Here is a 15,478-nt window from a genome sequence, read left to right as displayed (position 1 = left end):
ATAAATAAATTTAAAATAAATAAATAAAAAGCACCAACGCCTGGGCCCCACCCCCACGGATTCTAAAGGAATCCTTGGAGAGGAGGCCTGAGCGCTGGGGATTTTATAAGCAACCAGATGATGCTGTGTATCCCGGACTGAAAACCGCTGAAGAGGAGCCCCTGCTTTAGAGAAGAGGTTTCAAGCAGAGCCTGGCTCGCACTGGCCATCTGGAGAAGGTCGCCATGATGCTTTGATTGTTATTATTATTATTGGCTGAGCTGCGCAGCATTTGAGATCCTAGTTCTCTGACCCGGGGTCAATCCTGTGTCCCCTGCAATGGGTGTCTGTAGTCTTAACCACTGGACTATGCACTCTTAAGACCAGAGCTGCCCTGTTTTCCGCCATGGATATTTATTTTTCTCTTGGAAGACTAGTTCCGGTTCTTTTACTTTGTTTTGTTTTCTTGTATTTTCGTGGCCACGCCACAGGGCATGTGGGATCTTTGTTCCTCAACCAGAGATCAAGCTCCCACCCACTTCATTGGAAGAATGAAATCTTGACCGCTGGATCGACGGGGAAGTCTGACGTTTTGGTTTTTTAAAGGATAATTTTCAAGATGATGTTCCTCTCCATTTCTTCTTATTCACCTAACTCTTGTCATCTTTTGAATTTCCAACTTGCCACATATCTTTACTTTTCATTTTTATTTTATATTGGTGTATAGTTGAGTTACAATGTTAGCCTATATCTTTCAAATGTAACACCTGCAAGCTGATGGAGATTGCCATGAAAACAAGAAAACAAAGGAAAAACCAAGAAATACGAACTGTCCCTCTTCCCATGTCTAATTGCAAGGATGCAAGGAGTCTTGGGTGCTAAGATCACATGCATGGGTCCTCCAATCAGAAGTCCAGCTGGAGGAGAGCATTCCGATAGCTGAGTGAATGAATGTGAATCCTGCTCTAAAGAAAAGAAAAAAACACTGCGCTTTCTTATTCCATCTTAGGAAGAGAACAATTTGCTCTCATCAAATGCAGGCCCTCCCGTTTGGAAAGAGCAGCCATACGACGACTCTGTCCGCGGTTTTCCGTGAGCTCCCTGGGTCACCTGCATCAGGCTCGCAGGAACGTTGGCTACAATGCGGATGCCTGCACCCCACCCTCAGACCCTCAGAGTTGGGGCCTGGGGAGCCTGCAAGTGTAACATCCTGGGCGACCCTCTGGTTCCTTGGCATTCACGAGCTGCTGCTCTCCGTGCTGAGCACAGGTATGCCCTCAGGGCCCCGAAGTGAAGATCCCGCATGCAGCGTGGGGCGAGCAGGCCGCTGGGTTATTTTGGGTGCCTTGCAGTGTATGCAAGGGTTCATCTGAAGCGCCTGGAATAAGGAATGTCAGCACAGAGGCTCAGAACCCCGCGAGCATCCCCTGGTGCTGGACACGCTCAATCTTCCGTGTGGTTTTCTGCATTACTTCGTGCACATGTGTGATAAAATCAAAATGAGGGCAGAGTCTTCTTCCTGGTCTCGACCTGGGTAGATGCTTTATTAAAGATCACAGCACGCTGCTTGGACACACTGGTGATTGACTGTCAGGACGTAGGATCTGCTGATTAGGAAGCATGCAGCCCCTTGATCGTGATACTGGACAAGAACTCATGTTCAGGTACCGGGGCATTGAAACGCCACCAAACTGCATCTGTTTGACCCAAACCCCCACTCTCATCTCATTCTGTTATGTGCTGTCATTACGGTGTTAGTCTGGGTAGTTGTCAAGCCTGGGCATTTGATTTCCGTTAATTTTGGTTTCTGGACTTTGATCCTGTGCTGTCTAGCCTGGTCGAGTGACTGAATTCCGGTCTAGACCCAGCAGAGACGGAGGACTCTGCTGGGGAGTCGGGGACTGAGGTCAGGAGTGGGGATGCTCTTTGGAGTCGCATGTGCTGATCCCATGGAGGAGCCTGGACTCATCTCCCATGCACACCTGTGCCCCCGAGTCCCAGCCGTCCTCTGGAATGCACCTTCCCTCTTCTGCAAAGCTGGGAGCCTGTATCTAGGCACTCCTGGGCCTGGTGAAGGTGACTGTTGAGATCTGATTATCCCCATCAACACAAACATCATTAAATAAGCTCAATATAGACACCAGCGGAGAAAAACCAATTCCCCAGTCAGAGGAATTTTTCCAGAATGTCTAATCATTTCACAAGCAGATATGGGTTTCCTGCCCTTAAGATGCTCAGAGGTGGTGGGTGTCAGGTGTGTGATGAAAGGCCTTGGATGAGAAATACTTGAGTGTTAGGAAGGACACTCTCCAGCATCCTCTTGGCCCTTGAAAGAGCTATCTGCCTGCATTACAACAAGCTGCTTGAATAATTACCATCTTTTTCCATTTGCAGGGGACTCTGGCATCTCAGAATACAAAAATGATTTCATCCATAGTCATTTCACAGCTGATTGATGAGAATAAATCAAAAGAAAATGGGGCCGCGTTGTCTGTGCCGTGTGCATGTCCCATGAAGCCGTCTCTGGCTAATCACAGCCGAGTCACCATTAACAGGGCCCTCGAGTTCCTTCCCGGAGGACTGGGAATTCAGACCCCGGCGGGGGAGCCAGGACTCAAGACCAAGCCGCCGCCCAAGGAGGAGAAGCCGTGCAGTGGCTCCCAGAAGGGCTTTGCGTCCATCACCATCACGGCCAGGCGTGTGGGTGCTCCTGCCAGCACCCTGGTGTGGGAGGCTGTTGGGGACCCACTCTGCGTCAAGTGCAGGGCCCGGGATGCCCTGCTTGGGGACCCCTCTGCTCTGGCCGGCAGGGCCGATCCAAGTCAGCAGCACGGACCTTTCTCCTGTACAGAGTTCTCCAGAAACAGCTGCGTGATGGGGCTGAAGGTCCCCGAGGCCCATGCACATCTGTGTGAGGGACATGGGTACTGGATCACCAGCGTGGACCGCGGGGAGGATCATTTTTCTCCAGGCACCTCGCGGTCACGGGCAGGAAAGAGCCCACTGTTGTTCAGCTCGTGTGTCCATCTCAGGGTGTCCCAGTCGTGTCCCAATCCCGTCTACTGTCTGGACAGGTCCCTGTCAGTCCCCGTGGAGCCGCCTCAGCTTGCTGGCCCCAAGACGCACAGATCCGTCCTGTCCCTCAACCTGAGCTGCAATTCCCACAGGCTGACACCAGATGGCGGAGATGACACAGAGATCAGAGAGCCTAGACGCGGAGCCCTGAAGCCCGCGCTCCGGGAGGGAGACCAGGACCTCCTTGGCCCACGCTGGAACCTGGGTTTGCAAGGAAGTTTCTTGAAGGAAAACCCATCGTTGGGGCAGGTGCGTTTCGGGAACTTGGGGACTGGCAGGTGTCCTTGGAGAGGCTCTCCTCCTTCGGAAAATGCAGAGGTGGGAACTAACCAGATCACCATGAGAAAACGGAAGGAGGACGAGGCGACTCATTGTCCCACCCGTGGTCACGATCAGGCCCACCAACTGTCCATTCACATCCCGGGCTGGAGTTACACGGCAGGTGAGTGACGCTCCCATCCTCCCTGCCACCAAGGCAGGCCCCTCCCTTGGTAATTGGTGTAATTGCCAAGGTGCTTAGTGAGATTCTTCTAGATCAGTTACGCCAAGAAGCAGTTCTCAGTAGTAGCTTCATCTGTTCCACTCAGAGCTGACCATAGCTCCATATCTCTGTCTGGTTGGATAGATGTTCTTAGATGGTGCTTCTGTAAATTATGAAAGGTCTTCGCATAAACGTGTTTCCATCAGTAGCTCCAGACCGTATGTAATGAGTAGGAAACTCGCCCCAAGTGAAGTTCATTTAGGCCCTTGTCATTCCAGGGCAGGATGGGAAGAACCAAGGGCCATCCACTCCCAGATGTCTTATCCCTCTGCTCTTAACATCTGCATGTCTGGAAGTGTCCAGGCTTCTGAATGCTGTTTACTTTTCAATTGGGTCATTGATATTGATGGTTTGGCCTTAGAAACCTGGACCACAAGACTCCATCATGGAGTATATATATGAGAGTGTGAGTGTCCGTATGTGAGTGTGGATAGCAATTATGGGATGTTTTCAAAAAGAGGCAAAATGGGGACTCTCCATAGCAAACAGCAGTAGTAATTTTCTGTTCCCTTATTTACGTTTTATGGGGGCAAACTGGCCGGGATGTTTGCCTTTCTGCCATTGCCCAGGGCCAGGCAGAATTCCCAGGGCCAGCTGTTCTGGGTAACCATCACCTTTCTAGGGAGATTGGAGTTAGAGGTGGAGGGGGCCTTAATCAGAGGTCAGATTTCTTTCCTTTCCTTGTGTATACTTCTGTGAGAAGCTCTGGTTTATGAATTAGTGACTTACCACTTGGGGAAAATATTTAAAGATAATAGTGGTAAAATTGACTAAAATGCATATGCAGCATATGCATAATAATTTTATGGTACAATTTTTGCCCATTAAAAGCTTTATTAATTAATAAAAATGACTGTAAAACATTTTAAAGCTATAATGTGTATAGAAATGTTAAATGATGTAATTAATTTTAACAAGTGTGTATATATTGAATGCTCAGAGATTTTTAAGGCAATTTGACATGGCTTTCAGAACTGATGAGACTGTTGAATGCCTCGGAGCCTGGCAGACTTATTGCAACTAGGAAAATGTTAGCAGCCATCAGTGTTGCAAAGCTGGGCCTCACTTTGGTTTTTAAAAGACATTTCTCAAGTCAACCATTTCTTCTTCCCTGTTGATGAAGATTCTGGAAATATATGGCCTGTACTGTTGCATGCTTCCCTGTTGAAGCATACCCTAGTCTTTTTGCAGTGTCTCATGGTATGAAATCATAATTTAGATTTACAGCACTTTCAACATAAGAGTCTTAAAAATCACTAGAGCCAGGACTCAAACATTTATCTCAGAGGAACATGAGCAAAGAAAATCCCCCCATCTTATTCTTGACTTTGACGCAGAGAAGGTTTCTGCCTGTGACTTTGTGAAATGACTTCTCCTGTAACTGGCTTTCTTAGGCAAAAAGTATGAGTTAGTTTTTACCTCCCCTGAGCTGACCTCCCTCAGAACAGATCTAATCCCGATGAGGCAGGTGTGGAGTGTTTGAGAGGCTCCAAGTTGCCTGGCCCTGCTCTACCATTTGAGGAAGGAGAAGCTCACGGAGGCCAGATCACCTTCCTAGAGTTGCTCATCTATTATCTTGCAGCACATTGAACATGCAGAAACCACACCAACTCTCTAAGCCTGTTTCCTCATCTGGGTAACTACAGAAGGGGTTGTATTTGGTATTCGTGAAGCTTCCCTTAAGCTTTAACAAATTCTGCTCTTTTTGAGATGAAATCTATAAGGGAAAGAGGTTCCATGTGACTCTGGGCCCTCAGTCATGAAGTTCAGAGTTACAGAACCTTGGGCTCACTGGAACACACGCGTTCATGTGTGTAAATGCACACACACATGCGCATGCACGTGCACGCGCGCACACACACACACACACACACACACACACACACATATCCCTGTAATGTGCATTCTCACTCAGAAACTCATTTGCAGTGGGATGCATTTCTTCCCAGTGACAAGAAAGCACTTCTTGTTCACGTGATGGGATTCTTGGCTTGAAATTTATAAGCACAGCTCATCACGGATTCTAACTACCATAGTCTGTTCTAGCGCAGTCAACATAAGTCTGCAAGGGTGAGCTCTCTGACCTTCAGTCTTGACAAAGCTTTTTAACCTTAAGGCGAGTACTTGCCAACAGTGGTGATGCTCATTAAAACGCAAAGGAACTGTTTGTGTTTTTTTCATTTGAAACTGGAATCTTATCTGAGGCATTCTTGACAGCCTCCTGTGGCTACACATGCTATTGTGGTATTCATACTTCATAGGTGAAGTATGGTTCACCTGTGGTTCATCGGAAGAATCCGACTCTTTGTATCTGAAGGATTCCAAAATACCAAATGAGCAGTATCCTCACTAGCCGACTTGCATTCTGCTGCAAGATAGGTGCAGCCCTGGAGATTCTGCCCAAATGGAGGCAAAGCAATTTCAGCTCTAGTTATTAGGTCATCAGACAGACAGTCCTATAAATTGTATTCTTGAAAGAGCCTCCAGGACGCACACCCAGAAAGATTACTAAGATTAGAGAAAATGAGATGCTATCAAGCGCTTTGTGTAATGCAGATTGGCTGTGGTGCCAGGACACGCATTTTTAACAGACCCAGTGGGTACCTGTTCTCTTTCTAGAGGCTGAAGGCTTGGGAACGGGTTCCATCTTTGTTCATTTCCTCAGTCCCTCTAAGTTTGTTACTTCTCCACTGTTAGAAGCATCCTGCTGGCACCTGGTAGGTGGGCATTCAACAAATCCCAACATCTACTGGTAGGGAAGAATTTCACCATCACCACCACCCCACCATCACCATCTTATCAATAACCAGAACACACACTGTGGAAATCCTAGAGGCTAAGTCCTGGGTTACATGCACTGTATTCATTACTTTGAATCATCCAAATCCTTCTATAAAGAGAATATCTTTATTCCTATTTTGCAGAAAAGACAGACAAGGCTTGAAGGTTAAATAACGTGCCCAGGCCCACCTGGCCAGGAGGTGCCAGAGCTGAGTTCAGTCCTGTGTGTTTGCTCCAGCTGTGCCATCCTCAGTGAGAGCACCGAACAGATCAAGTTAGGAAGCTGGGGACTCTCTCAATGGTGGCCCCATCTCCATTACCACTGTCCAAGGTGGTGCTCAAACACTGCTCCTGGTGTATAAATAGGACCAGCATTTGGTGCCCAGTTAGAATCTGTTAGGAGAAGAAGCAGCACAGTTAATTTCTAGCTGAGTGTAACAAGCCATGCCATTGACAGTTAAAACTCACTGGCTCAGGCGCCCTTCCTAGCCGGACATCTGTTCTCCTGGTGTTCTGTGGGACATAGAGCTGGCCTGGATGTTTCTCTCTTCACTGGGTGTTGCATACCTGAGCCAGGATCGAGTTCCATACATTACTTATTGCCGGTTTCATTTCCCATCTGTGGTCTAGATCTGAAGCTTTCTGCTGTTCCTGAGACATCCAAGTAGATGGGTCAGAACCACCTGTTTCTATTTCGATGCTGTTGAATGGACACCATCTGCCTACATGTTGGCACGTTCTAGGTGGACGCCCATGTTCTAGGTGGACGCCCATGTTCTGGGTGGACGCGCTGTCTTAGAATGGCTGTGGTGGCATCGGTCTGAGAAATCCTCAGTTGGAGTTTAGTCAGAAGACTAAGAAATACAGCACTCCTTCCATGACCTGGAATCACTAGTGGCCAAAGCTGGGAATGACTGGAGAGGGAGGAATCCCTTCCAGGTCACGGAAGGAATGCTGTGTTTGCTAGCGTTCTGACACAGTGATCTAATGCATTTGTAGCAGTGAGGTTTATTTCATGAAGAAACCACTTGCACCATTCAAGGGAAGGCTACATGACACTGTGTGTATACTTGCCAGGTCTACCAGAGAAGCCTGCGTCACACTTAGCTCTCAAGCCCATGAAGACTTCTTGCTAGAAATGCCAGAAGACAACTGTGCTTTTTTCTTAAATGATCTAGAACTGGGGGTGGCAAGTTTTTTTTTTTTTTTCTTTTTGGAAAGGGCCAGGTAGCAATTAAATATAGGCTTTGCAGGTCACATGGTCTCCACAGTCGCTACTCAGCTCTGCCATCGTAGGATGAAAGCAGCTGCAGACAATGTGTAAATAAATAAGCATGGCTCTGTTCCAATAAAACTTTATTGCCCAAAGCTAGCCGTGGCCCAGATTTGACTTGCCAGCTATAATTTGCCTGCTCTTTATTATCTATTTTCCAAGACAAAGTTTGCCCTCTTGGCCATTATTCCATGTTGGAGTGTGTGGAAATCCAGCTCTCTCTGAGATGGCCATGAATGGGCATTTATTGCTCAGTGCTCTTGGAGTGGCACGTTGATGGCTTTAGAACATGAATGTTCTGTGATGCAGTCACAATGAAAGCCTCAGAGGGCTCTGAATTTGCAGTAGCCTTTCAGAGTTACTCTGGGGGCAAGGGGACAGGGCCTCAGTCCTGAGATGGGGATATGACCTTTGGCGAGCCTTCTGGTTGCCATAGTTATGCTGAACTTACCAGGACTGTCTTCCTGCAGGGCCCCAGCTGCAATGAGGGACTGCATCCTTCATCTCAGAGGAGAGGATCTGAGTGCATCCCAGCTGGCCAGTCTGCATTCTCCCTTCTCTGTGGCCTCATAATTCTCTAAAACAAGTAGATCTTTCAGGGCTGGGCCTGGGGCAACAGAGGTTGGGGGGTGGGGTATGGATCTTAGCACCTGTTTGAAGAAATCCTGCATTCCCACCCTGGACCATTTTTGTTTTAGTTTTTCTTTGTTTCTTTTTTTTTTTTTTGGTTGCTCTTTTATATGCCCTCCAGAAAACCTAACTCTTTTGGTTTACTCTAGCAGATCCACTCTTCACTGCCCCACTCCCCAGAGGCACTTGCTTCTCGTTCTGGCCTCTCTGCCTTTTCCCCACTGTTCCTTTTGCCTGGGAAAGCCCTCTTTCTCTCTTCACTGATGCTAATTTTCCCAAAACCTTTCTTGGAATGTTTTCTTGGAGCATAGCTTCCTCTGGGAACGCTCCCACTCTTCCTAACTGGTCCTACAGTTGACATTCACGCAGCAAACTTATACTGAACAGAGGAGCTAGGAGCAGTGACTTGGGCAGAGGACGGCAGGGGTGTGAGAAGCGGTCAGATTCGGGGCGGTTTTGCCAAGGACGGGACGGGTGTGCAGTGTCCTCAGTGGCCGAAGTGCCCGCAGGAAGTGTCTAACCCTCTGCAGCGTCCTGAGGCTCCTCGCCTCTCAGAGCTTCTCAGCCTGAGGGGGACCCTTGCTCCCCTCGGCCAGCGCCCGGCCAGCACTCACACGGGGGCCGCACGCCCTCCTGTCGTGGGGGTGGGTGGGTGAGGACCAGGTGTGCGATCTTAGGACGGCGCCTGCTTGCTGGGAAAAGGAGACTTGAGAAGAATGAGATTTTGCATTTTGTGTTATCGTTCACAGCAAGAGCAGCTAGGGCGCCTTAGAATCAGCTGACAAACTGACAGTGAAACAGGCCCCCTGGTGTGTAGCAACAGCTGAGAGCAGGACGCGTAAACCTCAGCCCGGGGACTGAACCAGCCTTCGGCCTGTGCTTGTAAATCAAGTTTCACTGGAACTTTGTCTTTCGGTCGCTAAGTCGTGTCCGACTCTTTGCAGGCCAAGGACTGCAGCACGGCAGACTTCTCTGTCCTTCCCTATCTCCCGGACTTTGCTCAGATTCATGTCCTTTGAGTCGGCGATGCTGTCCAGCCATCTCATCCTCTGCTGCCCCTCCCTTCTCCTTTTGCCGTCAACCTTTCCCAGGACCAGAGTCTTTTCCAGTGAGTCAGCTCTTCGCATCAGGTGGCCAAAGTATTGGAGCTTCAGCATCAGCCCTTCCAATAGGTATTCAGGGTTGATTTCCTTTAGGAGGGACTGGTGGAATCCCCTTTCTGTACAAAGGCGTCTTCTCCAGCACCACTGGGACACAGTCGTGGTTGTCCTTCACACCCTGTTCTGTGGCTGCCTTGCACTCCCAGTGGTGTTGGGCAGCTGGGACCGAGACTGACCCACAAAGCTTGCAGTATTACCACTGCGTCTTTAGAGAAAAGGTGCGCCAGCCCCTGCTCAAGGGCGCGCTCCGGGTGACTGTGGGCAGGTCTCCTCCCCCCATAGTCTCCATGTCTTTATCTGTGAAACGACAGACACAGACCAGATTCTCTCTTGAGCGCTCCTCTCCTAGGACATGAACTTATGTATTCTCCTGCCTCTGGTTTTCTGTCACATTAGCTGTTCAGACACGTCGGTTGTCAGGCTGGAGAGATACTCAGGGTCAAAGGGCAAAGCTCTCTCCTGTTGACCTCGCTCACTCTGGGGTCTCCTCTGCCCCCCTCACCCGTCCCCGTCTGGCTTCCTCTGATTCTTTTCTCCCCCTCCCCGGAGGTAGGTGCCCGCTGAGGCTCATCCTTGGTACGCGGCTTTCCTGCCTCTTTGCCTCTTTAGCAGCAAAATCAGGCCCTTGGGTGCCACCCACCGTCCTTGGTAAGTGGCTGGGGTGTGTGTCCAGCCCTGGCACCTCCTGGTGGTGCCAGACCAGACCCCCATCTAGACAACCTTCCCCCCCTCCCGTGGGGGCCATGGTGGGCAAGCCTTCCGTTGCACAGAGCTGACAGGAAACCCAGACATGATCGGCTCACCACGCAGGTTACACTCCGGTGGGGACACAGACACCCAACGATGCCCCTAAGTACGTACGTCATCATAGACTGTGGTCGGTGCTGGAAGAGCAGGGGAGGACCGTGAGAGTAACAAGGAAGGTTTCATTTAGAAGAGGGGGCTTACCACGACGATCTCTCTGAAGAAGGGACTTTTTATTTTTACACCTTTATCGTAGAATGGTTGATTTGCAGTGTCATGTTAGCTTCAGCTGTATGGCAAGGTGATTCAGTTACATTATACATTCATTCATCCCTTTTCAGATGGTTTTCCCATAGTGTTTATTACAGAGCATTGAGTAGAGTTCCCTGTGTTCTACAGGAGGTCCTCGGTGGTTACCTATTTTATATACAGGAGTGTGTGTCTGTGATTCTTTTTTTTTTTTTTTTTAATGAAGATTTTTGATGTGGATCCTTTTTAAAGACTTTATTGAATTTGCTCCAGTACTGCTTGTTTCACATTTTCGTTTTCTGCTATGTGGGACCTTGACTGCCAGACCAGGGATCAAACCCTCAGCCCTTGCATTGGAAGGCAAAGTCTTAACCCTGGACTACCAGGGAAGTCCTTGTATGTGATTCTTGTGAAGCATATACATGAGGGACCAGCATGTGAGAATGTTTCTAGGCAGAGATGAGCTTGGCATCTTTGAGATGCTGAGGAGGCCGGTGTGTCTGCAGCATAGCAAGCAGGACCACAAGGCTGAAGCTCGAGGCTGAAGAAGGGAGCTCATGAAATGGTTCAGATTGGGGCTTTGAGACCAGAATAAGGATCGACAATTTTATCCTAACAGCGGTGAGATGTAGTGATATGGTGTATGCTTTAAGAAGATCGCCTTTCCTTTTCGGAAGGTGAGGGATAAAGGAGGTGAGGTCATTGCCATTAAGTAGACGAGATTTGTATGGGAGGATGGAGGCTGGAAAAAGAGTCTGATGGTGGAATTCACAAGTCTTGAGTATCAGTGAGGTCAGAAGGGAAATGGGAGTGGCAAGGATGACATCTGACTCCCCAGCTTGGGCACTGGGAGGTTTGGGGGCTTTTAAAAAAAGACTTTGTGTTTTCGAGCAGTTCTGAGTTCACAGTAAAATTGAGGGGAAGGTACAGAGATTTCCCATACACCCTCCCACCACATTCACAGCCTCCCCTACTCTCCACATCCACCAGCAGAGTGATGTATTTGCTACAACCGATGACCCTACATTGATGCATCATTGTCACCCAAAGGCCATAGCTTTCATTAGGGTTCACTCCTGGTGTGGACCTCCAATGAGTTTGGAAAAAAATGTATAATGACATGCATCCTATAGAATAGTCTCACTGCACCCCCCCCCCCAAATCCTCTGTGTTCCCTGTATTCATCCTTCCCCACCCAAACTCTGGCAACCACTCATCTTTTTACAGACTCCATAATTTTGCCCTTTCCAAAATGTCATATACTTGGAATCGTACTATACGCAGCCTTTTCAAATTGGCTTCTTTCACTTACTAATAGGCGTTTAAAACCCCTCCATGTCTTTCCATTGTGTGAAAGCTCATTTTATTTGAAGTATGAATAATATTCCATTGTCTGGATGGACCACATTTTATTAGTCTATTGACCTAAACAAGGACATCTTGATTGCTTCCAAGTTTTTGGCAATTATGAATGAAGCTGCTATAAACATCCATGTGTAGTTTTTTGTGTAGACATAAGTTTTCAACTCCTTAGGGAAATATCAAGAAATATGATTGCCGGATCATATGGTAAGAGTATGTCTGGTTTTGTAAGAACCTGCCAAACTGTCTTCCAAAGTGGCTGCACCATTTTGCATTCTCACCAGTAATGAATGAGACTTCCGGGAACTCTGGTGTCAGTGGTGGTGTCAGTGTTCTGGATTGTGAATGTTCTAATAGTTGCGTAGTGTATCTTCTTGTTGTAATCTGCATTTCCCTGGTAGCATATGATGAGCATCTTTTCATATGCTTATTTTCCATCTGTGTGTCTTCTTTGTCGATGTGTCTATAAAAGTTTTTGGTCTATTTTTTTATTTGACTTGTTTGCTTTCTGACAGTTGAATTTTAAGAGTTCTTCATATATGTTGAATAACAGGGGAGAAGCTTGTTATCCAGATGGGGAGAATGTGAGGAGAGGTATAGAAGATCCCGGGTACCATGAGGATAGATTATATCTGCAGTGTCAGTGGGACATGCAGGGCATGCAAACTGCAAGCTGAAAGTTGGACCTGAGAATCCAGAGCCCGAAACAACGTTCCAGGATAGAGTTATGGTTTGGGGGATGGTCTCCCTAGAGCTGGTGTTTTATGCCACAGCAGTGTTTGAGAGCATCTAGGAAAAGAGAAGGACAAGAAGCAACAGGGATCTGGGCATGCTAAGGTTTAAAGGTCTGGCAGGAGCCACCATTTCACCTCAACACTAGTACAATAGTCACCAAGGCCCCTGCTCTTTTTCTGTGGTCTTGCTGTGTGTCCTGCTCTGTTGAGGTACTTCATGGGTTTTAATCGAGTTACTCCTCCCTAAAAATCTGTAGGGAAGGTATACCAGTTAGCTTCATTTTCCAGGAACGCACAGCTCCTTGAGTGGGGGTGGTGCAGACTCCATGCTCATGCCTCTTTCTGTGTTCCACGGCCTTCTGATGGCATGCCCCAGGCCACTTTTCTGCTCAGACTTCCTCCTGCTCTTGGTAAGGGTCCCCTTACCTCCTGGCTCTCAGGCTTACGAGTTAGCGTCAACTCTGCTTCCTCGCTCTCCCTTGCTTCCGCGTTAAATCACTGGCAAAGTGGAAAGTCTCTGATGCCCATCCCTTTTTCTCCATGGCCACAGCCACTCTCCTCACTCAGACCTTTATTATCTTCATGAAATTTCTGTGCACCAGGAGATTTATTTTCCTGACTATAATACATTATAGGCAACTATGAATAACAAAGAGCAAAATAAAAAGCTCAGTACCCTTAAGTAATCACGTTTCACATTTTGGGATGCTTTCTTCCATTCTCTTTCTATGCATGTCTGTTTTTTGCTCACAAATGGCTGAAATCCTGCTGCATATGTAATTTCCCTCTGGGTCTCTGCCACTCAATGCTGCATCATAAATTTTTCTTGATATTAACAGGACTTTACGAAGATAGCTTTCATTGACTATGCAGTGGTGTGCTTTATGGATATATCGTAGTTTAACTATTTCTTCATTGTTGGTCCTTAAAGTAGTTACTCGCTTTTCACTTTTTGTAGTAATACTGATGTAAACACTGGCTTTCTGTATGCTGCCTTATTTCCTTTCGAAAAAAATACCCTTGAAATGGAATGTCTAAATCAGAGAGTATCCTCCTTTTTAAGGTACTTGACACGGATGCCAATTTAGACTCCAAGAGAAGCCCAGGTGAGTGCCTTTCTGCATGTGCTTGGCCAAGATTAGATATTAATTTGCAAATGCTCCCAAATTTCCAGATGAAAAAATGCTGCTCTGTTGAGATTTGGGCTGGTGTTTCCATGGTTGCTAGCAAGAGGGAACATTTTGCTTCGCGGTTCCTGCTTCTCGCCGTGACCTTGACCATAGCTGACTCAGTGCCCCCCACCCCAGCGTTGCCTTCCCTCTCTCCTCCTTGGCAGCATCAGCGCTGGGGGCCAGATCATTCTCTGTTGTTGGGGCTGTCTGTGCACCCCAGGATGTTTGACAGCATCCCTGGCCTTACCCACGAGATGCCGTTAGACCCCCCTCTCAGTGGTGACGAGCACAGGTGTCTCCAGATTGTATCTGGGTTGGGGGTGAAGTGACAGAATCATCCCTGGTGGAGAACCCCGGCCTGCTCTGTGTCCCGCCTCCCTGTAGCCCATGGGTACTGGGGACCACCTGCTTGGCAAGCCGCCTGACTCACCAGATGTGACACAGCCTCAGGGCATCCTCCCAGTTCCGTCTCTCCAGAACTCGACTTCCAAGAGTTCAGTTGCCTTTTATTGTCGTGTATTTGCTGTGTCTTGGGGGCCATGTTTCTTCCTCTAGACAGTACTGTCCTGGAGGTCAGGATCCAAGTCCGAGTTAACGGCAATGAGCCCTCCATACCCGGCAGTGAGCCATGGGGCCCAGCGCACGTGCTCAGGGCCTGGGTGCTGGGCAGAGGAAGGCCATTCTGATGACCCAACAAAGCCTTGCTGATGTCAGGGTCACTTAAAAGCTTGCTGCCTTTTCTTCTCCAAACCACCTCTCCCCATGATCATATCCCAAACCTCTCAGAAGGGTGGTGAGCCATGTAAGATTCACTGTCCAGAGGTAGGTTGTGAAAACAAAGTGAAAGCCTTCCTACTTTGTTTTAAAATGGAGGGAAAAAATTCTCAAAACATTGTCTCTCTCCAAAAACTTAGTAAGAATAATCCAATTTTGTCCAAGGAAGAACTTTATTATCCTTCAGATGGTCAAATGTAAAAAAATAGAAAATGCATGAACAATATTAAAAGATATTTTGAAGGTTTTTTGGAGGTGGGGGTTTATTTCTATGTATTACTTTGGTGAGGCTTGGTGAGATTTTCCTTATAATCTGAAGTTCAGAACATTCCCCAGAGTCTATATGGTCTCTAAAGTCTGCTCATGTCAGCCACCCTAGCTGTCTCTATGGAGAAAAAGGGTTTGTGTTTTGTTTTTTGTTTTTTTTTCCTTCTTTCTGAGTTACCCCCTCAATTATACGAATGGGTTGTGTCCCCATGTTGCTTAGGAAATGCTCATTCTCATGGGCCACTTGCTCAGGTTTGCCTGAGATAGATTAAGATAAATGGATTCAAGGGCCATGTGTGCATGCTAAGTCACTTGAGTTGTATCCAACTCTGCGACCCTATGGACTGTAGCCCACCAAGATCCTCGGTCCATGGGATCCTCCAGGCAAGAGTACTGGAGTGGGTTGCCCTTCCCTCCTCCGGGGGATCTTCCTGACCCGGAGAGTCAAACCACATCTCTTATGTCTCCTGCATTGGCAGGCAGGTTCTTTACCACGAGGGCCACCTGGGAAGCCCTAAGGCCCACAGCCAACTGATAGGATAATGGTCTACCCTTTGAAAGAGAAATCTGCAGATCAGCCCTCTCTACATGACTGAGAAACAGTGATAGGGTGACTTGGCAGAAGCACCGTGAATTTGGGAATGAGAGCCATCTGAGTTTCTTTTGGCTGGTTTCTGGCCTTGCCTCCTCAGTGAGGTCATTTGCATGAAGAACGCTGTGCAGTGTGGTGGATGATG

The 15,478-nt window shown here is 47.9% G+C and overlaps 1 protein-coding gene across 3 annotated transcripts in view; it reads left to right on the top strand.

Moving 5' to 3' along the window:
• The window catches only part of C2H10orf90 (chromosome 2 C10orf90 homolog), a 246,237-nt gene that overhangs the window by 168,947 nt on the left and 61,812 nt on the right, over positions 1-15,478 (top strand). For all 3 annotated transcript variants that reach the window (XM_065920157.1, XM_065920155.1, XM_065920156.1), the window contains one exon: positions 2,374-3,496. In XM_065920157.1, coding sequence (XP_065776229.1) covers positions 2,374-3,496 — 1,123 coding nt within the window. The remainder of the gene's footprint in view (positions 1-2,373; positions 3,497-15,478) is intronic.

The sequence above is a fragment of the Muntiacus reevesi genome, chromosome 2 (assembly GCF_963930625.1).
Source record: "Muntiacus reevesi chromosome 2, mMunRee1.1, whole genome shotgun sequence".
NCBI classification, from domain to species: domain Eukaryota; kingdom Metazoa; phylum Chordata; class Mammalia; order Artiodactyla; family Cervidae; genus Muntiacus; species Muntiacus reevesi.
The sequence above is the reverse complement of the archived record's forward strand: the minus strand, read 5'-3'. Positions and strand labels throughout refer to the sequence as shown.